Here is a 26,913-nt window from a genome sequence, read left to right as displayed (position 1 = left end):
GACTTATTTCATTCTTGTTTAACTTCTTGAAAAGTTGCTTAACTTTTTAATACTTAAACTTGTACTCTTCAGATAGCCTGTAAGTTTAAGAACTGGGACCTTATATATTGTAGGCCCTCAAATGCTGATAATTTGGATTAGAGCATGAAGATCAGAAAGCATAGCATTTGAGTACTTGGGCTGTTCTATTAGCATTTTTATGTATTTTCATCATATTGATAGTTGAAGAAAAAAATCTAATGAAAAATTGAAACAGTTCTGAGAAAGCTCTTTTAAATTTTTGTTAGATGTTGGTTTTACTTCCCATATTACTATATGTGTACTCTGAGTCTTAGCAATATTGTTTGTTTATCTTCTAGAGGGACAGTTAAGACACATAAAGACTGGGGAACCATTTGTTTTTAACTACCGAGAAGACTTGCACAGATGGAACCAGAAAAGATATGAAGCTCTAGGAGAGGTATGGTTATATATACAACTTCAGCCTTGTTTTTCTCAGTTTTAAAGAGTCTGAATAAAAGTTTTCAAGTTGAAGCAGTTTATGTACTTATTCTACAAAAAGTGATTTCAAAACGCTTAGCTTGTAGCAGGTTAACTTGTTAGCTTGCAAGCAGGGTAAAATGTGAGGCTTTCACAGTTTTGATATTGTTCTCCTGCATTTAAAATTTAATTATATTTAATGCCCTGAATACTTTCTTCTGCACATATAAGAAGTTTGCCCATTTTCACTTGAATTCAATAATTATATGCTGTGAACTTGTAGTATCTTTATTATAGAGTGTTTATGCTATATGACCTTAAAGAAGAGCTAGGTTTGTTTGTTTTATTTCTACATTTTATTCTTTTGCATAAGCCCTGTAGTCTTGTTCATTTGGACAAATTCTGTTCTTCAAATGTACACTGTCCTTCTTGGCATCTGCATCTTTTTCATTCTCAACCCCTGTCATCCAATATCATCTATAGCAAAATCTAGTTAGTGTGTTTTATTAGGTAATCTCATGTATAACTGATTCCTTTCTCTTTACCTAATTTTTGGACATAGGGAGAGTTACAGATTATTTTTGGTGAAACTTACTCCATGATAATCAAAATATTTTGAGTTTTCGCTTTAATGATTACATATGTATATAGAGAAAATATTCTGCATTATCTAGATTCTACCCCTTTTGCCTGCATTCACATTAGTGTTCATGACCTCATTGGCCCCAACCAATCAAACAAAATCAGAGGATTTAACTTGTAATGCAGTATTTTCAATTTAGATCATTAGACCCCTGAGCTTCATGTATCAATCTCTTTTATTCCCCAATATATTGATCAATAGTAAACATCACTTTCCAGCATGAAAGTGAGCACAACAAAGACCCAAGGGTTGGAGAAGACAGGCAGGTTGTTATAACATTTGTTACCTTTCATCTTCTTGTGTCTTATTTGAAATACTTGATTTCATTGCTAATTTCACTGTTGAAAGTTGGCAATTAATTGAATTTCATTTTGTACATCTATATAACTAGTACAAGTTCTAGTTATATACAAATAATGACATAATTTTCACTACATTGAATATGTTTAGAGATTATTATAGTAGGATTTAACATATATGTGGACCTGTCTTTTCACACGTATTCCTTAATATCTGTTTCTGACCTGTGCCTTCAGGTCTCAAGTTAGATTTAACCAACTTACTGTCCTTCATTTATACTGTATACTTTTCTTACACTGTTTTCTCTCTTTGAAATACCCCCCCTTCCTTGTTCATGATACCCCTCCCTCCACAAGCCTTCAGGTATTGGCTCAGATGTGTCCTCCTTTAAGAAGCCTTCCCTCATCTCTTCAGCTGTGGTCTTTCTCTCTTCTCAATTTCCTTTCTTCCTATTGTCTTTTTCTTCCAAAAAAATTAAAGATGGATGCCATTTAGTGCAATTACAAGTTAAATTAAAAATAAAAAGAAAATAGCCCTAGCTGGCATAGCTCAGTGGATTGAGTGCGGGCTGCGAACCAAAGTGTCGCAGGTTCGATTCCCAGTCAGGGTACATGCCTGGGTTGCAGGCCATGACCCCCAGCAACCGCACATTGATGTTTCTCTCTCTCTCTTTCTCCCTCCCTTCCCTCTCTAATAAAAAAATAAATAAATAAAATCTTTTTTAAAAAAGAAAATAATGTTAGTAAACTAAAGGCATGAATGAGTTTGTTTTATTTTTCTGAAGGTACTTCACTATGTATTATATTTGTATACACATCTTTAAGTAATTGGGAAAAGCTTTCTGTGTCTTCATGATATTTGAAAATAAACGATTGTGAGACAAATATATAAACTGTTTAGTATAAATTCTGGATCTATGCATTTTTAGGGAATTTCTTAATGTTAGGAATTTAAACATAAAGACATGTATTTAATTATTGGAATAAAAGAAAGTGATCTGTTAATGATAATTTTCCTATTTGTAAAGCTAAATAATTTTAATTGTTTTATTCTAGTTCCCATTTAAGTTCTAAAAGTTTGAGACTCTTAAAGCTTTGCTGATTAAAATTACTTGATAAAAAATAGACTCTATTTATGACCTATTTTGTTGGGAAAATTTTAACCTTTATAGTAAAAATGTAGACTATGTTACTGTAATTAAGAATATGTAAGTTCTTATATAACTGCTCACAGTTCTTAAAAACAAATAAATCTTTGTATTCAACTCCTACAAATAATGTAGTACTTTGTATTACCAATAAGATCTTTAGTTCCATTAAGCAATATCCTGTAGAAAGCATGTCACCATGTTGTCGACATAGAAGCACTGAAAACCTCCTTCTCCTCCTTGATGGATAGGGCAGAATTCAGTAGATAGTGCAAATTTGAGTTTATTGTCTGGCAAACTGCCTTAAGAAACAGCTTTTAATATACTTAAGATTAAAGTTTAAAGGAGACAGGTTTTTACTTTAGTCAGCAATCTAAGCCAAAACTCCTTCTGATTTTGTAGTGTTTTTTCTGCTAAATATCAGATTTTTCTTCAGCTGAGAACTGTTATACAGATTGGGTCAAAACTAGGCTTACTGTTGGTTGTATGGAAAATGATACAATGATCAATAATAATACAAAAATAAACTCTGTTTCACATACAACAGTAAGCCTACTTTTGCCCCACCCTGTATGTTTCACTACTGCTGTTTTAGTTTTATTTCTCATTTAAGATTATTATAGTAGTCATTCAGCAGAAATTGTTTTTAAGACTTGCTCCTGGAATGCTCTATCATTTGTATGTAAATTAAGCTTATTGTGTAAATAAAATAAACTGAGATGTCATTTTGTTTATAGAATACAGTGCCCTAACTACACAAAAGAATACTCTTTACATTCCCATAGTTACATTTTTATAGTGAAGCATACGTTCTTGCTTATATGTATATATTTTTTACTAGGTATTTACTATAGCTTGATAAAAAGTTTGTATAACTTCTCTAAATTTAGAAAAATAACTATCTGTTGAATGAGGTATGAGAGTTGTGTGAAAGGATAACTTCGAAAGTAGAAGTCTTCAGTGTATATATATTGGGGCTGCATACTAGAGAATGTTTCTGATAGACTCAGTCAGAAAGACTATAAAGGCTATCATGTTAAGTAATAAATAGGATGGTAAAAACTCAGCATGTAACTTGTAAAATTTTCTCAACTCTTTCATGTCAATACTGAATTACTATTAAATGGAGAATTTATAATCCAGCAGAAATTATAATGAAAGAGAGATTCAATTTTCTTGCCTAATTTGGGTCTTTGCATTTCCTTTGATATTTATCTTGCTTACCTCTTTAAGAAGTAATTAATTGTCAATGTGCTTAAGAAGAGAATAGCAGTGATTAGGTAGTAGTCTTGGCTCTTTCTTTATGGATAGAATTGCACTTACAAAAAAAGCTAAGGGCATATTTTTTCCCTGCACCTGAATTAGTAATATATCTTGTAAAATAGTGGAAAACTATTGAAAAATGTTACATTTTAAAAATGGAATTTATTAAAGAATATAGACCAGTGGTGTCTTAAAGGTTTTTACAGTGGCCATATTCAGGTATTTGAAATAGGAGCAACTTAAAGTAAGGAACAGTAATATAAATTATATTATTCAATATTTAAATATTTTAATATAATGTAATTTTCTATATATATTTAATGCCTTCATATAATGTGAGATTTACTGTCTTAAACTGTGATAGAAACAAAGGGCTGGCTATTAGGAAATCTCGGACCTAGTTGTGGTCAGTCACTATCTGTGTGACTTTAGAAAAATAATTATTTCTTAGCCTCCACTGTAAAATGTGGGTGAAATTTTCTGTACTATTGTGAGGAATAATAACATACATGCATGTGATATTTTATATTCTTTACTGTGCCTAGCAAATGTTAGGAGCATGGAATGAAAATGGAACCTATACTATTAAGATTTATAGTTTGCCTTTATTAGTAACATTATGAAGGTTTAATTTCTTGTGTTTTTTTCCTCTTTCATTTCTCTCCCTATCTAATTGTTATTACTGGCATAAAATTTATATTTCGCTGGTAGAGACAAAGAAATTACCATTGGTCCGGAGTTGGTTGCAATCTCCTTGACTTCCATCTCTTTCTAGTATTCATTCCTACAAGTGGTGTACTATATCCAGGATGGTATCAGTAATTAGACATCTTAGAATTGAAGAAACAGTCATTGAAATAATGAGAAAACCCAAGTGAGAACAATTGTAAGCCTGTTAGAAACAGACACACAGACCAATTGAACATAATACAAAGTCCAGAAGTACACTGAAAGTTAAATACACTTGGAAATATTGTTTATGTTATGGTTCAATCAGATCATTGGAACAAAAAGGACTTTAAGTAATGAATAGATAACAGTTCTACATGAGAAGATAAAATTTGACTTTATATCACAATGTACATCATAAAGAATTCCAAACAGGTCAGAGATTTAAATACAGAAAATTAAATAACACCTATCAACCCTACAGTAGCACTGATGGTAGTTTTGAAATACCAACCCAGTATCAGTGATTATGGTTTCGAGATACTGCTTCCCATTAAAGCAACCTGATTTCTTTGGAGAGACATTGGATTCCTGTCCAGGGCAAGAAACAAATGACGTGAGCCTGGAATATTATGTCATATCAGATAGCAAGGAAGCTGCCAAAGATGACTATCCCTTCTTTAAAAAAAAGGCAAAATAAAACCAACAAAGTACCACTCACCAATGGGCAAAAGGCAAGCACTTCCAGGTGTGGGAGGGGCTAGGGGAAAGGAATGCACATAGCCGTTAACATACGATAGGATGTTGAATCTCATCCATAATAAAAGACTATACTGAAATAACATTTCTCACCTGTCAGGTTGACAGACATCTATAAGCTTAATACATACTTACTATATAAAGCAGTAGAGAGAAAGGACCTCTATTATCAACATGTAAAATAGTATAATCTCTTTAAGAGAGGAAATTGCCAATTCTTACAAAATTACAGATGCATTTCCCTTTTGTGTGATAAAGGAGGGAAAAGAAATGTATATATTCGTTTGTTTACTTTTATGGAAAAACTAGAAAGATAAAATTAGTGTTTATCTTTGAGAATGTGGAGGAATGAGATGAAGGAATGGCATTGAGGAATTCTTAATGCTTTTTTGTATAGTTTTGATTTTTTCAACCATACACATATTTTAATACGTTAAGGGCAAAAAATACATAAATGAAAAGAAGTCGAAGCTAATGAGCCTAAGTATACATCATATATCTAGTTGGTAATATAACCAAATAGGAAAAAGGATTATTTCAGAATGCTTTTTGGATACAGTACTTTGTACTTCCTTTGCTGGATTTGTCTTAAGCATAAGAAGAATGGCTGACGAAATACTAAAATTAAATCAGTGTTTTTATTGTAATTAGCGATATTGATATAAAAATTTTGATACTGCCCTGGTTGATGTGGCTCAGTGGATTAAGCACCAGCCTTTGAACTAGAGGGTCACTGGTTCATTCCTAGTCAGGTCTCATGCCTGGGTTGCAGGCCAGGTCCCCAGTAGGAGGCATGTGAGAGGAACATCAACCTTAAATTGACGTTTTCCTCTCTCCCTCCTTTCCCCTCTGTCTAAAAATAAAATAAAATCTTTAAGAACCATTTTGATACTATTTTATAAATATGGTTAAGTATTAAAACATATAAGTAAATGTAATTATAAACTATGATTTTCAGGATTAGAGAAGGGAGATACAAATATAACATGAAAGCAGTTAGGAAAACCCCTAACTGAGTAAAACATAAATTTTGAAATATCACGGTAACTATGCAAACAAGGGGTCAGCCACTTGGTGCCCTTAATTTACATGACTCAACAATTGGTGCTGAAGGAAACAGGTTCCTGTTAACAGGGTTCTAACCTTGTGGGGACCAAGAGCACTCCTGTTCAGAGCCTTCTCCCCCATGAGACCCAGAGCTTCCCTTGCTCCCCAAAAGGCCACAAGCCAAAGCCATGCCTAGAAATTCCCATATCCTCATCTGTCCTTAAGCTGGACACGCAAACAGCTCTCCATTCTTTCTGGAATGTGCACTTGTGGGTTTCAGAGTCACCATCCTATCACAACAGCTCTCTCCTTCAGTACCTAGGGTGCGCCGTTCTCAGTCTCCATGCAGCAGTCCAGGAAACCATGTGCCACATATTGTCCCAGCCTGGGACCCCTCCTCCAGGAGTGGGCTCCCATCCTTTGTGGGGTCTAAGCCCCTGGTGGGTCCTGCATCTCCTGGTCCCACGAGTGCTCCTGGCCATGTGGGGAGCAGAGCCAGAAGCCCAGAATGTCCAAATGCAAAAAACATAGAGGGAGAGGGTTTGCAGCAAGCTTGAAAGTCCTGTACCAAGTGTGCCCATACCAAGAGAGTGACTTCTCCATATGTCCATCAAAGAAGCAACAGTCTGTAGCTCAGCATTCTTGGTCACATTTCAGCTCCAAGCACCTCTCATGTGTCTGTGTGTGGCCTGGCGGGTGCCCTGTAGCACAGCCAGCTATGTCACCCTCTTCTAGAGGCAGACTCTCAGGCAGGCAGACCTTGTGTCAGTCTCTTCTGCAGACCTCCCTGCAGACCTGTAGGCAGAGCTCCTCTGACCTCAAGGCAGTCCACTTTAATTTAAATGACCCACTCAGAACTTCCTTCTTGGTTTAATATCCGGCTCTTCTGAAGGTGCATTAGTGTCTGCCATTTTTTTGGCTGCCATCTTTAGCCAGGGCAAGAGTTCCCAGCCACATACAGGCATCCAGGGAGGGCATCTGCCTTTGGCTATGCCCAGGAGCCATGTCACTATACAGTTCCCCCCAAGCAGCAGCCTTCTTCCCTTCAGGAAGGCACCACTATTAATTTGTCTTTGTTATGTTATGTGTCTTAAATGCTGTACTTCCTGCTCTGTGGGCACCCCTGCTACTCCACATTCTGTCTGAAGGTAGGAATATGGGGGTATTCCCCTATTATTAGAGGATCCCATGTGTGCACCCCATTACATCACTGCAAACTCAATTATTTTTAAAAATACATATTGTAGTTCAACTCACTAGAAAGGCCAGGTGATTGATTCCTTAATAGCAATGAGTACACTTAGTGGTAAGATCTTGGTTCCTAAATGCCTAGTTGCCTAGTAAAAGGAGCCAGAGCTCCTTAGAGAAAAGGATGATTCCAGATCTGGAACTGGGGAAATAAAAGATGAACAAACAGTCTAATGGAAGTACATGATAAGGACAGAAGAACCAACTTGAAAAGGGCTTCCAAAATTGGGACAATTTGAGGATAAAACAGAACAAGGGTTCTAGTGATTATAAGGACAGCCTTGCTTGGGTGTATCATTAGGCACCTTATATTCTGCATGTGGGAAACAGAACTGGTCATCTTTCTGCTCCCCAGGAAACATGTTCCTATGTGTCACTAATATATCTATTTAGTCATCCAGACCAGCTACCTATGAGTTACACTTGGGTTTCTTCTCTCCCTCAATTTGTAGAGCTTGCCACTATTTCTAGTTTCCTACTAACTGTTTCTCTAATCCATTCATGTGGAGTCCACCCTAGTGTAGACTCCTTTTCTTTACTCATTCATTTATTCATTCATTTAATCATAAATTTAACCAGTATTTTGACTGTCCACTCTGTGCCAAGCAGTGTTCTCAGTACTGAGGAAATCACACAATCATCAAAACATCCCTGCCCTCACAGAGATCACATTCTTGTGGAGAAGGGGCAGAAAGATAATAAATAAGTAATATATATATAATTTGTTTTTCAAATTTATATTTCAATTACAGTTTATATTAAATATTATTTATATTAGTTTCAGATATACAGTATCACTATACTATGTAATCATATACTTTACAAAGTGGTCCTGCCCCCCAATATTTCAAGTACACACCTGGCATCATATATAGTCATTAATATGCTTTTTACTATATTCCCTATGCTGTATTTTACATCCCTGGGATTACTCCGTAAGTACCAATTTGTACTTTTTAATACCTTCACCTTTTTTACCCAGCCTCCCCAGTGGCCCTCCCTTCTGACAACCAAATATGTCTGTTCTCTGTATCTATGAGTTTTATTTTATTTGTTTATTTTGTTCCTTAGATTCCATATATAAGTGAAATCATGGTATTTGTTTTTCTCTGTATGACTTATTTTATTTATCATAATACCCTCCAGGTCCATCCATGCTGTTGCAAATGGCTGAGTAATATTCCATTGTGTATATATGTACCACAACTTTTTTATCCAGTCATCTATTGATGGGTACTTGGGTTGCTTCCATTGTCTTGGCTATTGTAAATAAGAGTGCATAAAAATATATATTACTTGGATGATGATAGTGCTTTGGGAAGAAATTAAAGCCATGGGTAGGATGAGTTCAACAATGGAAAGAGTATACATAGAGAAAAATTTCAAGAACTGGGTCCAGGAGCACTTCAGCATTAACCTATTGAGTAGATGAGAAATCAGCAGAGGAGATGAAAAAGAGCAGGCTGTTGAGGCAGGAGAAAAACCATGCCACCCTGATGTACTTAAAGCCATGTGAAGAATACATATCAAGGAGAAGGAATGCTGATTTCTGTAGATTCAGTCACATGGAAATCAGTGAAGGTACTCTGATTGGAGTATTCTGGATTAATCTTCCTGGCTAAGTAGAGTTCTTGCCACCATCATCGTGAAGACAAATGTTATTACAGAGTTAAGAACTTTATTATCTTCTATTTCTCAATGACCTTAGGAAAGGTCAGACTACTTCATATGGCTTGCAAGGCCAGAGCTGACCTGTGTAGCTTCATTTTCCTTTGTCATACTCTACACTCAAGTCTATATGAACTTCGTGAGTTATTTGAAATTTATTTTCTCACAGCCTTGATAAGACCTCTCCTCTTTGCCTGAAACACTCCTTGTCTTCTTCTATGTAACTGCTACTCATTCTCAGGAAGTAAGTGTCACTTCTTTAGTAAGACCTCTGGTCCAGCAGTAGGCTAGATTCTGAGATTCTAGTATTTACTGTCATAATTCTTGTCACACTTTTTTGAGTTTATTGTATTTTTTTCTCAAATACTTCTTTCTCTCTAAACCGTAAGCTAAATGAGGTCAGAGGCTCTGTTCACTTGGTTGACAACATTATTCCTGGCACCCAGAACAAAGCCTGGCACAGGAATGTCACTTAACATTTTTTGATTGAATATTAAATAAAATGACAATGTGATATTTTCATTTCAGTACTGTTATGGGATTTGAAGCATTTTTTCCTCTTCTGACTTCAGATTATGTACATTTTTATGTAAAATGGGAGGGTTTGACATTGCAACAGTAATCTACTTTTTTTTAACCTCACCCAAGAACATTTTTTTACTGCTTATAAATAGAGAAGATGCAAGAGAGGAACATCTATGAGAGAGAGAAACATCGACTAGCTGCCTCCCATAGGTTCTCCAACTTGGGATCATATATATCTGAACCTGGGATGTACACACCCAGACCAGGGATCAAACCCACAACCTAGGCATGGGCCCTGACTGGGAATGGAACCCCTAACCCTTGGGTTATGGGATGACACTCCAACCAACTGAGCTATACTGGCCAGGACAATATTCTACTTTTTAAGAGTCTGCATTGGATATACAAATTTAGCAGGGAAAAATATCCACAAAATCCAAAGAATATGAGATTGAAAGGTAAGGTATAATGCATTCCTTCATTTATATAGACTGGAGATGAGAAAACTCCAGAAAACTTGATCATAGTTTATAGATTCCGTCAAGGTAACACTATAAATGAAGGAAGGGAATTATTTTATTCTCTGAAGATTGTGGGAAAGCAGCAGTTGCCTAAAGCTAAGGAAAGAAAAGTTTAAGGTGAAAATTAAAAAAAAAAAAAAAAAGCTTTCTGCTTATACACTGAGAGAACTGACGGACAATGGAATAGCCGTAGAAGCACTCAGGGCAGTGAATTTTGAAGGTAGCATATTCAAGAAATAATTAGCTGTAGCCTTAGGGAAGTACTGCTTTCTCTTGTGATATTTTGAAGAACTGATTGTACTTCATTTTCTTTATATTCAGAACTTACCCTATGTTGCATGACTTTCAAAGTTTCCTGTGAAGATTTTAAATATGACTAAGTAGAAAAAGGAAAAGATAAAGGGCTTTCTTAGGAACGTTTAGTGTGCTATTTATATAAGGTCCTATATTCATACTTCTTAATCACATTGGGAACTTTGATCTAACAGTATGTTTATGAAGAATTTTTTAGTATCTTAGATCTAGTGTTATGGTAATATAATGCATACATTTTTATTTTAACATAGTTAAATCTTGTATTTAAAAATATTTAGGCTAGACCGTTCTTTGTAATGCTCTAAATTAGTATTTTGAACATGGTAAATTCTTTCTGTGAAGTAAGGTGGGCACTTAAGAAGGTCATTGCTTTTTTTTTCTTTTCAAGACATTTTTAGTGAATTAGTTCTTTAGTTTATTAAAGGATAATTTAGTGATTATAGTACTTACGATTCAATTTAAGATAGTGATTTTTAAGAGTTCTCCAAGAAAACTTTGCTGATCTGCCATTTTTAAAAAAATTTTATTTATTCACTTGAGAGAGAGAGAGAGTGAGAGAGGGAGAGAGGAACATCAATGTGCGGTTGCTGGGGGTTATGGCCTGCAACCCAAGCATGTACCCTGGCTGGGAATCGGACCTGTGACACTTTGGTTCGCAGCCTGCGCTCAATCCACTGAGCTAACGCCAGCCAGGGCTGATCTGCCATTTTAAAGTAATCTTTGGACCAGCCTTTGAAAAAAAAAAATCACACAGGAGGTTTAGCTAATAAAGGAAATAAAATGGAATAAAAATTTTAAATAAATAGTAGAAAAGAAGCCTGGAAAAGAATGAAAATGGAACAAGGGAGACTTGAGAGAAGTAGTCAGAATTAAATTTAACAATGTCAACAATTATTTTAAATGCAAATGGTCTAAAATGGCAGATGTTATTGGATAAAATAGAAAGACTTAGCTATATATAATTTATAAGAACCCTCTTTAAATATAAAGACACTGGGTGTAAAAATAAAAGCATGGAAAAATGATGTATCATGGTAGCTTTAACCAGATGGAAGCTGGAACAAGTATATTAACATGAGACAAATTAGATTCCAGAGTACGGAATATTACTATTGCTAAAGAGGTCATTTAATCATGATAAATGGATTAATTCATCAAGAGAACGTAATATAAATCCTAAAAGTGTACACACCTATTAACAGAGCAAAATACACAGAGCAAAAAAGTTATAGAACTGAAAAAAAGATATATTAAATTGTAGGTGGAGATTTCAGCACCCTCTCAATAATTCATAGATAAAAAATCAGAGGATATAGAAATTTGAAATAACATTATTATTGCCTAATGTTATTGAATAAATATTTTCAGAACACTTTATCCAAAAACATAGGAATATACCTAGTTTTCAAGTGCACTTAGAACATTTAAAAAATAGACCATATTCTTGGTCATAATGGAAGTCTCAACAAAATTAAAAGGATTCAAGTTGTAAAAGGTGTATCCTCTGAGCATGCGCAGTATGTTCTCTCTGATAGGGAGCGCTCTGAAATATCCCAATTTTACTGTTTAAAACTAAACATTACAGTTTGAATAACCCATGAGTCAAAGAAGATATTACAAGGTAAATTACAAAATATATTTAGTTTACTGAAAATGGAAATACTGCATACTGTTGGAGTACAACTAAAGCAATGCTTACAGGAGCACTTATAGCATTAAATGTTTATATAGAAAAGTACAAAGGTTTAAGATTGATGACCTCAGCTTCAACTTTTAAGAAACTACATAAAAAGAGCAAATTAAATCTGAAGTTAAAGAAAAAATAATAAAGATAAGAGCAGAAATGAAATAAATATAAAACAGAAAGGCCTTAAGGAAAAAAATCAATAAAACAAAAAGCTGGCTCTTTGATGGTATCAGAAGATTTGATAAACCTTTAGCCAGGAGACACACATGGACAATTTAATGTGTAAAATAGGGGTTATCACTACATATCGTACAGACATTTAACCAATAGTAAGGGAACATTATGAATAATTTTATATCAATAAATTCAGCAACTTAGAGAAATGCATAATGTCCTGGAAAAACAACTATAAATTCTCACTAAAGAAAAAAATGGATGGCCCGAACAGGTTATTTTAACTATTTTTATTAAATTATTCTAGTTTTATTTAACAATTTCTGTTAAGGAAATATTTCTTTAACAGAGATAGTTAAAAATTGTTTCTCAAAGAAAATTATAGACCTATGATGGTGTCAGTGGTGAATTCCACCAAACATTTGTAAAGGTCACACTGGAGAAATTATAGTTATGTTACTATAGATTTTAACCCTTTCTTTAACATGGCTCTGTTTTTTTCTTTTTTTTTTTAAGATTTTATTTATTTACTTTTAGAGAGGGAAGGGAGGGAGATAGAGAGAGAGAGAGAAACATCAATGTGTGGTTGCTGGGGGTCATGGCCTGCAACCCAGGCACGTACCCTGACTGGGAATCGAACCTGTGACACTTTGGTTCAAAGCCCACGCTCAATCCACTGAGCTATGCCAGCCAGGGCTGGCCCTGGTTTTAATATGAAAACAGATAATATATTAAAAATTGTTTATATAATTATGAAAACCAACATAAGCTGTGAAGTGTTTGCTCACTTGTGAGTCTCTTAAAATCTGCCTTTTTCACAATTGTTTTATTTAAGGTAGATCAAGAGAAATAATTTATGGAATAACTTTGAATTGATAATTTTATTATTCATCAGGGTTATTGAATATATAAAGATCAGCTGCTTTTAAAAGATTTTAGTAGATGGTCAGATCACTGTGAGATGTTTTTATTTGATGAGTTTTTATGATCTTAATATCCAGACTTCTGTGCTTATGCTGAGGAATTTTGAATAGCAAAATCACAGAAAGGAGTAATGGCAATGATTGTGTATTATTGATATATTGGCCCATTTATTGAAGGTGGGAGCTAGGTTTTGTTTTTTTTGGATGAATCAGTTTTTCACAATACCATGTTTTTGTGGGTAAATGCTTGATTCTGAGTAGTATCCTTTATTAATAGTCTTTTTTAAAAACAATATTGTACTTACTTTTAGAGAGGGGAAGGGAGATAGAAAGAGAGGAAGAGAAACATCAGTAAGGTAGAGAGGGAGAGAAACATCAGTGAATTGACTCTTGCACGCCCCCTAATGGGGACATGACCCACAACCCAGGTGTGTGCCCTGATCAGGAATTGAACCCACGACTCTTTGGTTCGCAGGCTGGCACTCATTCCACTAAACCACACAAGCTAGGGCCCTTTATTAATATTCTAAATAATTTGAAGATATAGACAAAGTTTTTGAGTGTGAACAGAACCATTTGGCATTATTTTCTAAAAGAATCATATTACTTAGGATTAAGGATTTCTAAAGACAAATTGATTTTGAGAGGTACAATGATCCTGACATTTCTTTCCAGAAAACAAATTAGTTTATTCTCAACATGCAAGTTTTCACAACCCTGTTAAAATGAGTTTATTCTCTGAACTTGTACAGAAACCTACATATTGCTAAAATGTTATCAAAAGACCTTTTAAAAAGTGCCAAGAAATGAATTATATATTTAGGTTTATACTTAATACAAGCAGCAGGAAGAGCACATTGTGAGCTAAATTGGTTAACTGAAGTTGGAATCAGTACTACCTTTATACATAGATTATGTACGAGAAGATAATTAAGAACTACGTTAAGATAATCTTGAGGACCAATGTGCTCCAAATATTTCTGTGTGGAGAATGGCACACAGATAATATTATATAGAACATATAGGCATATGGATTGACTTAACATTAATTGAAAATAATTTTTTTCATTATTAGCCACAAAGTAAAGGCAGAATACATAAGTAGCAAGATTTTTTTTCTGTGACATAAAATTTCAAAATCTCATCTGTTGAACAAGTTTAGAGTGTAATGCACCAAAGAATTCATATAGGCAATGGTTTGACAGTCAGTTAAAATCTTGTAACCCTTGCTATTCAAAGTGTGTCTACTCAAACCAACATCTGGCAGCTTATTAGAAATGTCCTCCCAGGCCTCACTCCAGACCTACTGAATAAGAGTCTACATTTAATACTATATCCAGGTTGATTATATGCAGTTAAGAAGATATGAGAAGCACAAACAACTTTGGGAGAGGTATGAGCTTTTTGTGGGGCAATGGCCTTATCTCTGAAAAGTTTTTAGAAATTTTAACCCTCTTATTTCCAGGTATTTCTCATACATTTCTAACACTTCAATTCATGTCTCAGACTTCTGAAGTTAGGTTGCTTTATAGCAGTTTGCAGTCTCACTGATGAATAAAAGATGCTTATTGTTTTTGTAGATTGTAGACACAAATTAAGTGAACATTTGCATGGTGTGAATGTACACTAATATTTAATTTCTTTGTGTATTTCACTTAGAAATACAAATGTTTTATAATAATTCACTTGTTTAATTACTTAGGACTTACATTTTAAGTTTCTCTGAAGTCTTCTGTGTGGTGTAACCATTGTTCCTCAAGAAAGAATAAATGCTATTGTTGAGGAAAGCCATGAACTTTCCTGTACATTCTTGCTGAGTTTCTCATATTGGAAGATTTACCCATCTACTGATTTGAGAGAGTTTCCTAGGAGAGTGGGCCTGGCTTGTTTGCAACAATGTTTGCTGCTTGCTCAAAAGGTGCTGGGCCCTTGGCGAAGTGCTCCTCTCCTCGGCAGTAATGCAACCCTGAAGATGCGGTGTCATCTGAACACTTTGTGTTGCCCCCCATGGGACTGTGGGGGTAAAGGAAACTGACACAAATATACTGATATTGCTTGCTGTGCCATGGGTAATAAAGGCCATTTTTTTCAGACCCGTGAGGCTTGTGCCTTTGCCAGCATCTTTGAAACAGTAGTATGCTTACTTCTTAGCCTGCAGACTCCTCGCAGTTTTGAGAGTTGGAACTTGTTCAGCTTGACTAACCTAAGATGTGGTTTAAGATTTTTCTATATTCTGTAGTACAGATGATGTTAAAGTTTTCATTGCAGCTATTGATTTTTTCTTTTACACTTTTTAATCTTTCCCAACTGACATATATCATTGGCTGTATCATTAAAAATAGGAGATGGATTAATGTTTCCTTGATGAATTGTGTGGCTTTTTGCAATATGTTGTAAATAAAGACAGTGGTGCCAATCTAAAATTCATCACTTGGTTTTGTTTTTTCTTTTCATTTCTTCCCCATGCCCCCCTTTTTTGGAAGAAGAAAGAGATTTGGGAATCATTTCAGTCTCTTTCTTAGGCAGTATGCATTTGTCAGATGGTATGTCAGAGATGCAACCAGTGGCCAGGAAATAGAACAATAACTGTTTCTATAACTGAATCAAATTTGTGACATTAGAGTCTTTAGAACTGAATTAATGCCATGCTTGCACTCTAAACCAAAAGATCCTTGATTTTAGTTGTAATTTTTAAATAATTCTCATTTTCTGTTGATGAAGAAAGAATAATGAAGTAGTTTTTATTGTTGTTCTGGAAGTTTAAAAACAAATTTCTTTTGTGTAAGCAATTTTGTTTTAATACTTTATTATTTTACTTTAATGTAGTTTTTCTAGTCACTTTTTAAAATGCATACACCTCTTTTAACTTAGGTTTATTTGTAGTAAAATAAAGACTATAAGTTTCACAACTAATTTCTACCCCAAGAAAACAGTATGATATACTGAATAAGATAGTTGAAAATGTAACTGCATTTCACTGTTTTAATTAGCTTTTTAATTTGTTATAGCTGTAGATTCATATGCTAATTGTAGAATGTAGATGTATTGTAGATGTATTGAAATAATACAGACAGATTTTGTGGGTCTTTATTCCATTTTCCTCAATGCCAAACATCTGGTAAAATGATAGCACAATAATGCAGCCAAATATTGATATTGATACAGTCAAGATACAGACAATTTTCCATTACCAAAAGGATCTCCTGTGTATTCCTTTTATAGCTAGACCCACTTTCTCCCTACCCTAGCCCCCTTCTTAAACTCATGGGAATCATTAGTTGGCTCTTCACTTCTGTAATTACATCATTTTAAAGTTCAATAAATGGGGTTATAGAATTAGTATGTAGCCTTTTTGATTATTTCTTTTCACTCAGCATAGTTTTTCTGAAGATTCATTCAGGTCGTTTCATTTGTCAATATTCTTTTTTTTTTAATTGCTGAGCATTATTCCATGATAGATGCACCATAGTTTGTTTAACCACACATTTATGGATATCTGGATTGTTTCTAGTTTGGGACTATTTTGAATAAAGCTGCTGTAAACATCTGTATACAGGTTTTGTGTCAGAATAATTGCTTATTACTCCGGGATAAATGCCCAGGGGTACAATACTGGCTTGTGTGGTAGTTACACGTTTATATTTTAGAAACTACCAAGCTGTTTTCTAGAGTGGCTGTATCATTTCACAATCCCACCAGCAATAAATGAGTGATCACTTTCTATGTGTCCTTACCAGCATTTGGTATCATCACTAGTTTTTATTTTAACCATTCTCATAGATGTGTAGTGATATTTCATTGTGGTTTTAATTGCATTTCCCTAATGGCTATTGATGTTGAACATCTTTTTGTGTACTTATTTGACATCTGTATCTCCTCTCAGGAAATGTCTCAATGTCTTTTGGCCATTTTCTGATTGGATTGTTTGGGCTTTATTACTCTAATATTTTGAGAGTTGTTTATACTGTATATTCTGGTTAATAGTTAATTTTCAGATGTGCTTTGCAAATAGAGTTGGTCAATACTCATTATATTATGGAATTTGTATTTGTAAATTTGACTACATGTTAAAATTAATTTGTAACCCCAAATCAATACTTGTGTTGATTTTAGTTGTTTTAAAACATTCACAGAATGGCAAAATGTTGTCACCTGACATGCCCATTTCAGCTGGGGTCCAACAAGGTGATGTTCTGTCTTCTTGTTTTAACTTTCATATTGTAAACAGGTGTTCATTTAATGGATTCTTTTATGCCACAGTTTTGTATATTTGTACTGTGATGTGCCTTACAGAGAAGATATCTTCATGAGACAAGCTTTGTTGAGGCATGAGTGATAATGCTGTCTTGGGCATGAGTTCAATTCTAATGAATCACTGTATATTCAAAAAGGTGACTTTGAAACAGAAACACATAAAACAAGTTTATATATTGATCAGTTGATGATAATGTGTTACTGGAGGCTTATAGGCATCTGTATTTCAGTTTATTCTAATTTGATGTTCATGGAGAATTGGTAGAACTTAACTACCATGAATAATGAGAATCAGTTGTACATTCTTTTCATCCTTTTAAACAAATCCTTCACATAACAAAAGTTTTTAATTTTGATGAAGTACAGCTTACCCTTTTTTTTTCCTTTATGGATCATGCTTTTGATGTCAAATCTAAGGACTCTGCCTACTCCTACATCCTGAATTTTTTCCTAGAAATTTTTATAGTTTAGTACTTCACATTTTGAAGTTTTGTATAAAGTATGAGACAGGCTAGGGTTCATTTATTTTTTTCCCTATGGATATTTAATTTCTCTGCTAACGTTTGTTTAAAAAGACTATTTTTCCTCCAATGATCTGCTTTTTCAAACTAATGTGGGCAATATGTGTGTCTGCTCTTGAATTTTCTGTTTTGTTTCATGATCTGTATGTTTATTGTTCAGCCAACACCACTTCATTGGATTGCTGTAGCTATATGATAGGTCTTTGAAGTTGAGTAGATTGATCCCTCCCCACTTATTTTTTTTCCAAATTGTTTTATCTACTATAGGTCCTTTACCTTTCATATATATATTTTAAAAATAATCTTGTCTATATCTAATATCTTGCTTGGATTTAATAGAAATTTCATTAACCTGCTTATCAATTTGTAGAGAACTGACATCTTTATTATGTTGAGTCCTATATGAACATAGTATTTCTTGCAATTTCTTATGTCTTTGATTTCTTTTATCAGTGTTCATACGTTTCAGGATACAAGTCTTGAACACATTTTGTAATTTTACACTGGATATTTCATGTGTTTGAGTGGTTAGAATGGTATAATAATTTTAACATTCATGTTTCATTGCTGTATATAGACATATGATTGATTTATTTTTATTTTAACCCTCACCCAAGGATGTGTTATTGATTTTAGAGGGGGGGGGGTAAAACATTGAAATGAGAGAGAAGCGTCATTTGGTTGCCTCCTGTACATGCCCTGACCAGGGACTGAACCTGCAACCTGGGTATGTGTCCTGATTTGGGAGAGAACCCACAACTCTTTGGTGTATGGGATGATGCTCCAACCAACTGAATCTCCTGGCCAGGTGTGAAATATGATTGATTTTTCTAAGCTTATGTTATACCCTGCCATTTTCTGCTGCGTTCTTATTTATTCTAGGATTTTATTTTTTCATGCTGGATTCTCAGGAATTTTCTCTGTAGACACACATTATCTTCAAATAGGGGACAGTTTTCCTTTCTTGCTACCTTTCTGATTCATCTACCTTTCATTTCCTTTTCATATTGCAGTGGCCAGAACATCCAGTACTATGTTGAATGAGATGTTGCAAGTATAAATCTTGCCTTGTTCCCAGGCTTACAGAGAAAACAATACATTAAATATAATGTTAGATGTAGAGTTTTTGTGGATGCTTTTATCAAGTTGACTAATATAATTGAACATGTAACTGCATTTCAGTTTCAAAAAGGAAGTATTTATTTTGCCTTGAACATGATCTATTTTGTGGTTTATTTGTCATGGTGCCAACAACTGGAATTTGTGTACAGTTATTAACATTAAGTAATTTAAGTGCCCTACAACATTATTTAAACTTTCCAAATATGGGGTAAAAATTTACCATTGTTGATACTAAAGATGCTATGAATAATGTTGTGTTATGTGTCCAGGGTTGCTCCCCCTATCACCCGTTAGATTGCTGCCTGGTTCCTTAGAACTCTCCCTTTGGCCTTGCTACTATAATTGGTTGTGCCTTATCTTTTCATGCACCCACTTTATGAACATGTACTTAGGATTAATGATTTGCTGGAGTATATCCTGGTGCTTACTTCTTTTACAGTATACCAGCAATTCCCTATAAATCAGTACTTTTACAAGTTATTTTCCTTCAGTGGATTTTATGATTTTAAAGAGTTGACATAGATTAAAAAAGGAACACTTTCTGGGCAGCACAAGGGCTTCTTTCTGTGAAATGTTTTGAATATTTTAGATATAAAGAACTCTTTTTTTTTAATAAAGTTAAATTAAAATGCATCGATCAATAGATTGCTAATGCATTAGACCACTAAACAGCCAATGCCTTCTGAATGGAATTCACTCAGTTCAGACATTTGATCTGCCCTTTCAACCCTTGATAGCGCTTCAAGGTTTGCCACTACGTGTGAGAATGCAAGATAAGCCTAAAACTTGGATTCTTTCTGAAGGTATAATGAGCTACCACCCCAGCCATTTGGCACATCACCCATGTTATTTTAGAAAAAAAAAAGCCTTTCAGTGGAATGGGATTATTTTTACTTTAGCAGTTTTCTATGTTATAAACTTTAATTGCAAGTTTAAATGAACAGAAGTAATTTGTGCCCATATGGCATTAAAGTATGTTAACTTTAGGGGAGGGAAATAATATGAATAATGCTTAGAGATGTTTTTCTGTGCCAGAAACAAAAGCATAGCATTCTTAAAATTGTATTTTGACTGAATTGTACCTGTCTAAGGAAAGAATAATATGTTTTACGCTATTCTTTTTCTTGGATCATGGACACTTTAAAAGTAGAATAAGATTTGTAGCCTAGTAATGACTTTACAAGCATCATAGTAGCTGGGCAATAACCTATTGTAAATTTCCTACATGTCTATTGATGTCATTAAACACAAGCATATTGTCTTTCAGAATTATTTAGTCATCTTCACTGTTTACTAACAGTTGGTGCATTAGTTCATGTTAAAGGGAATATCTCTTTAAACTATTCTTGGCATTTTCAAGGTTAGATGAATTATGAATTTGATTATTAAAATTAACCTTTTATGTTCATCTGGTATGTTGTTCTGAGCCAATGTCCTTTTGTACTAAATCTTTATGTTTCTGTGCTGTGGAAAAAATCTTTATTCAGGTAGATATTTAATGCAAAGTATATTTTGCATGAAATGTAGTTTGCAGTGTATGCAGTTTGTTTTTACATGCAAATATTTTACAAATATATTTTGTATGAGCCAGAAGAAGGATGGATGTGTTCTAAGTTTGTACATCTTTTTATTTCTTTCTTCCTTTCCTCAAATTGATTAGAATTTTAGAAATGATAAAATGAATTCTACTATTACCAATAAAGATAACTATATTAGACTTCCAAAATGTATGTTAATTGATATCCCCATCATCTCTCCATCTCAATACTCTCTAGGTTTTAAGAACATTTTGTTAATTAGTTAAAGGGAAACGATTCTAAAAAATCATGCTTGGCTATTATGTCATAGGCAGATGGGACTCCTCATTACACTCTTTATTTTATTCCTCTTCATGAATTTGTCAGCTTTCTGGGGTTTTTTTTTTCCTATTTTTAAAGAAGAGATGGCACAAATGTTCCTTGAACCTCTTTTTTCCTTTGGGGATGCACTTACGCATCCACACGTACCCATATTTGTGTGTGTGGTGTGGTGTGTGTGTGTGTACATGTACACATGTATCTCTGGGAATGTCTTTTTTGGGCATTTATGAACTGTTTGATCAGAAGAGAGGGATTCTGATTATTTTACAGTGAGATATGGAGTTTAGAAAGAGTTCTGGACTTTTAGGCAGAATTTGAGGTCAGTATAACACTATTCAAAGTTTTATGGAATACTTTAACTAAAAACTATTATAAGTCAGTGACTATAAGTTGGTTTTAAAGTATTTTCCAATGCAGAAAGTTGAGTTTGGCCGTTTTTACCAATGAAATAGTCTGAAATAGAGGTTAACTGATTGCATGAAGTTATGAAGTCTTGAATTAGAAAGTCATATATTTCAAGGGCATTTGAACTCCTTGTTCAGGAGTCACTTTTTCTAGGAGGGAGAGCAGATGTAACTTGAAGGAGTTGAAGACCAGTTTGTGAAAGTGTTCACAGGCATTAGGTTTTCCAAACCTAAGATTAAATGTGGGTTTTGATTGCTAATAAGTATGTAGACTGTATTATGTAAAAAGACTGTATATACTTTTTAGCTTTGTCTAGGGTCCTGTTGAGTACAGAATAAGTAGTTGAAGCTATGTTGGAGTTCTTAGAAGACATATTCTGCGTTCACCTGTGCTAATTTCTCATCTAGCTTCTAGATCAGTTGTCTTCATGTTATACTAATGTTAAATCAACCGAGGTATACCACCAGTGTATCAGATAAAATATTTGTTTGCTAAGTCCTAAACTGGGTGAGCTAGACATCTTTAGATCCTACAATAAGTCACTGAAACAAGTTATGTTTAGTAATGGTTGATTTGGTAGAAATATTGAAGAAAAATATAGTGTGAATATTTACAATTGGGAAGTAAAAACAGCTGGCAGATCTACCTGGTACACAGAAACTAGAAGTGAAAGGTTCAGTCAGGAAATATGTAGGATATGAAGTGGTAAAGAGGTATCCTACTTATTGTTTACTTTTTAGCATCTGTCTCCTGAGAGCAGATGCCTTTTTCTCTTCTGTATCCCCTGTGCCTGGATCAATGTTGGCACATAGCAGCTTCTCAATAAGTGTCTGTCGATTTAGCAAACTACCTGACAGAGAGCATGAATTAGGCTTCGTGTTGAGCAAAGCTATATTCACTGCTGTAGTCAGTGTAGAATGCTTTATGCAGAGGGTTAAGAATTATTTTTGTTCGCTTTCAAAACAGGGTTATTAAAGTTATCTTAGATCATAAATATTTCTTAGAAAATAAAAACAAATTTATGTATTTACAAAAGAACATTTTCAAAGCATCAGTTCTTCTATGGAAAATAGTGAAATGGGAAAATCTAATTTTAGGAAAGTAGTTTCTCTTTTAGGTTTATAAAATAAGTAACATTGGAAGTCAATGGTTTATAGAACAATTTAGTAGATCCCAGAACTCAAGATGATCTCTGTGTGAGATATTGTACAGAGGCGCCTTGTGCAAGAATTCTGACTTGGAGTTGTGAACCTGTGAGAGTTTATTTGAAACACCTCAGTGACACTGCATGATCCTACATCTTAGAACTAGTTGAATATTCTAGCTCTGTACATTCTCATACAAACTTTAGGTCTGTAAACAATGTACTGCCCATAAGTTTAAAAAGGCTGCTGCCCATTGTTTTAATGATTTCATAAGGTATCTGTTCCTATTTTAAAAACAATGTGGCTGGTGTGGCTCAGTGGATTGAGTGCTGGCCTATGAACCAAAGGGTCGCCGGTTCAATTCCCAGTCAGGGCACATGCCTGGGTTGCGGGCCAGGTCACCAGTGTGGGCACGCAAGAAGCAACCACACATTGATGTCTCTCTCCCCCTCTTTCTCCCTCCCTTCCTCTCTCTCTAAAAATAAATAAATAAAAATCTTTTAAAAACTTTAAAAACCCTGTGTGTGTCTGTGGAGAAACAATTAGTAATTAATTTTTGCTAAGGGCAGACCTTATTTAATACCTAAACACTGTATGTATGTATGCATGTTTGTGTATACACATTTAGGTATGTAGATAGATATAGGTACAGGATATATCTAATATATTATTAGATTAAAACTGTTACATGGTTTCTAATTAGATTTTCTGAATAGTTTCAAAGATGATGTAGGCTGACTGTCCTTAGAAAAGAGTTCCTGAAGTCAGTAGAGAGAGAGTTATTCTCCACATATTTGATACTTCTTCAAGCATTATGCATCTATTTAGGTAAAAGCATTTGGAAGAAAATGAAGGGACCATAGTTTCTGTGACTTTTTCTTCAAATCACTGCATATCCAACGTGGTACTTCTCCCAAAGTTTCTTCTAGTTCCAGCAAATCTTTTATGTTTGTAATGATATGGGACAGGGCTATGAAATTTTTATATCTATCATAAATTGTGTGTGTGTGTGTGTGTGTGTGTGTGTATATATATATATATATATATATATAAAATTGTGGTAAGAACCCTTAACATGCGCTCTACCCTCTTGAAAAACTTTAAGTGCATAATACAATGTTATTAACTATAAGCACTATTTGTACAGCAGACCTCTAGAACTAATTAGTCTTGTAAAACTGAAACTATACACTCATTGAATAGCAACTTCCCATTTTTCCCCTTCCCCAGTCCCTGGCAACTACCATTTACCATTTGTTTCTCTGAGTTTGACATTTTTCACTCAGATAATGTCCACTAGTTTAATTCATATGTTGCATATGGCTGAATTTCCTTCCTTTCTAAGGCTGAGTAATATTTATTGCATGATATGCCGTGTTTTCTTTATCAATTCATCCATCTATGGATTGGCATTTGGGCTGTTTTTCTATCTCCATCGTTGTGATAACGCTACAGTGAATATGGGAGTTCAGATACCTGAGAGGTCCTAATTTCCATTCTTTTCGATATATACCCAGAGTAGGACTGTTGGATTATGATTCTATTTTTAACTTTTTAAGGAACCTTTATACAGTTTTCCATAATGGCTGCACCATTTTACATGCCCTCCAACAGTTTACAAGGTTTCCAATTTCTCGATGATTGTGATTACCACTCAGAATATGTTCTTGGCATCTGCCTCAGATGGCCTGTGCTTATTTTGCTATATTCTTTACAAATAACTTATAAAGGTGATTATTTGTTTCAATAGTAAAATACCGTACACTTAAAAATGAATTTTCCGTTTTTGAAGCTTTTTTATGTGCATTATATATTGTTATATAGATATAGATTGTTCTATAGATATAAATACAGATTTGATTATTATGTGTGATCAGGCTCCTCTTAGAGTTGTTAACTGGGAATTTTTTAAGAAAACTGTTGTGCATTTTAAATTTAAGCTTTATTGTTTAAACTAGTCTCTGCAAAATTGTAAATAGTTTGAAAGTTCTTATTTAATTAATAGCTTTGTAATTTATAAATTTGAAGATACACTTCCACTACCATTTTATGTCAGTGCATTTATAGAATTGAGCAAAAAAGTATATAGTAGATGGGGTGAATATTTTATTTTAGGTCTGTAATGCAAAAGAACAACAAAAATGTGTGGGGGATTCTGTTATGAGTTAGTAAGACTGTGAGTTTAATTTGAATTCACTGAAGAGAGTGGCCTTCGTAGATTACAGTTAATGAGCAATTTTTCTTAAAGTATTCTGTCACTCTGGGATTGCATACAGTTAGAACTGACAGTTGGAAACGTGCTGAGATGGGGAAACCAAAAAACAGCTGCCTCTCTGGGCAAACGCTGCCAGCTGGTGAGGCTTGCCAAAGCAAAATATTTTATACAATAAAATAGCTTTCAGATATTTCTGAAGTTACATAGTACATATTTAAGGTAATTTTTTTTAGTTTGTTTGCTTTTGTCAAGCCAAAATACTAAGAGTTTTTTCAGTTAAAGAAGTTTCTATTTTAATGACAACTAATCTCTTTAGTTTGTATTCATTAAGCTAATATATATGCCTTAAGCAGGGGTGTCCAACCTGTGACCCAGGTAGGCTATGAATACCACCAAACACAAAATCGGAAATTTACCTTAAAACATCATGAGATTTTTTTTGTGATTATGTGTTTTAAATGTATTTAATGTGTGGCCTAAGATAACTTTTCTTTTTCCAGTGTGGCCCAGAGATGCCAAAGGTTGGGACACCTTCTAGAGTTTACTTTTTGAAGTTGTGTGGGGATCTTGGAAAGATGTTTTTGTTTCTCATATGAACTTTAGAAGTAGAACCATATTTTTTCTTTTAGGCCTTTTCTAGAATGCAATCTATGTTTTAAATGTCTTGAATTATATTAGAGGTGAATTGTTAGGGTCTCATACTCTGAGATAAGATTTATACCTCTGAATCTTAATTTAAATTTCATGATTGTCATTCCTTTGATATTATCAGATCTGACAAAGTTATCATTTAAGTTGTGAAAAATTATCTATATATGTTATCTGAGTAGAAAACTATTTTCTTTTTTGTCAGAATGGTATTTATTGAATTTCTGTAATGCCTATATTCTGTGGTTCTTTAGTGTTCATACAAGTGAAAACTTGTAAAATTAATGTTTGTACAAAAAGAAGTAGGTAGACAGTTAGTGTATTACAGACTTCAGTAGAAGTTTATCCTTTACTCATAAGAAAAATCTTAGCTAAAGTAATAATTATAACTGAATGTAGTATATAGTTGGTAGTAATACATTTAACCTCCTCTTTTGGCTTATTAACTATATATTTTTTGTTTTACTGTACTAGAAGTTGCTATGGGGTTTATGATACACATTTTTAACTTACCAGTTTATCTTCAAATAAAATTATACCACTTCACATATAACATGAGATCCTCTTAACATTGTACTTCTATTTCTCCCTAGTATGTATCTAGGTTTCCATCTGGAATCATTTTCTTTAGCATAAAGAACATTGTATAATATTTCTAGTACCAGTCTGCTGGCAATTAATTTTCTTGGCTCGTGTTGGTCTGGAGAGGTCTTTATTTTGTCTTCATTTTTGAAGGATATTTCAGTGTATGTAAAATTCAGGTATGGGGTATATATATTTCTTTTCTTCGATACTTTAAAGGTGTTTCCTCATTTCTTCTGGTTTATATTATTTTCTGCTGAGAAGTTGGTAGTATGTCTTATCTTTGATCCCCTCTACGCAACATGTTGTTTTCTCTGGCTGCCTTTGAGATTTTCTCTTTACCACTGGCCTTCAGCAATTTGATCATGAACATGCCTGGGTTGTTTTTTTGTTGTTGTTGTTGTTGTTTTTTTTTTACAGTTATTTTCTTTGCTGAGCTTCTTGGATAGGCAGATATATAGTCTTTCAAATCTGGAAAGTGATTGGCCATTATTGTTTCAAACATTTCCCTTTGCTTCTCCCTGACTTCCTATACTCCAGTCCAATGTGTGTTGAGCTGCTTCTCATTGTCTCACAGGTCGCTTGAGGAGCTTTTTATTTTTTCAGTGTTTTCTTTCTTACATTTTGTATACATTTTATTACTATATATTCACATTCCTGATTTATTCTTCTGCAATGTTTAATCTGATGTTAAACCTATCCACTGAGTATCTTATTTCAGTTACTGTGTTTTTCAGTTCAGAGTAGTTGTTTTTGGTTCTTTTTTCACCCATTCTCATATTTATGTATCCCT

The 26,913-nt window shown here is 34.0% G+C and overlaps 1 protein-coding gene across 5 annotated transcripts in view; it reads left to right on the top strand.

The window, feature by feature from the left end:
• FAM172A (family with sequence similarity 172 member A) overlaps positions 1–26,913 on the top strand; it is a 410,616-nt gene that overhangs the window by 47,287 nt on the left and 336,416 nt on the right. For all 5 annotated transcript variants that reach the window (XM_028531429.2, XM_028531422.2, XM_036020535.1 and 2 more), the window contains one exon: positions 360–460. In XM_028531429.2, coding sequence (XP_028387230.1) covers positions 360–460 — 101 coding nt within the window. The remainder of the gene's footprint in view (positions 1–359; positions 461–26,913) is intronic.

The sequence above is a fragment of the Phyllostomus discolor genome, chromosome 3 (assembly GCF_004126475.2).
Source record: "Phyllostomus discolor isolate MPI-MPIP mPhyDis1 chromosome 3, mPhyDis1.pri.v3, whole genome shotgun sequence".
NCBI classification, from domain to species: Eukaryota; Metazoa; Chordata; class Mammalia; order Chiroptera; family Phyllostomidae; genus Phyllostomus; species Phyllostomus discolor.
The sequence above is the reverse complement of the archived record's forward strand: the minus strand, read 5'-3'. Positions and strand labels throughout refer to the sequence as shown.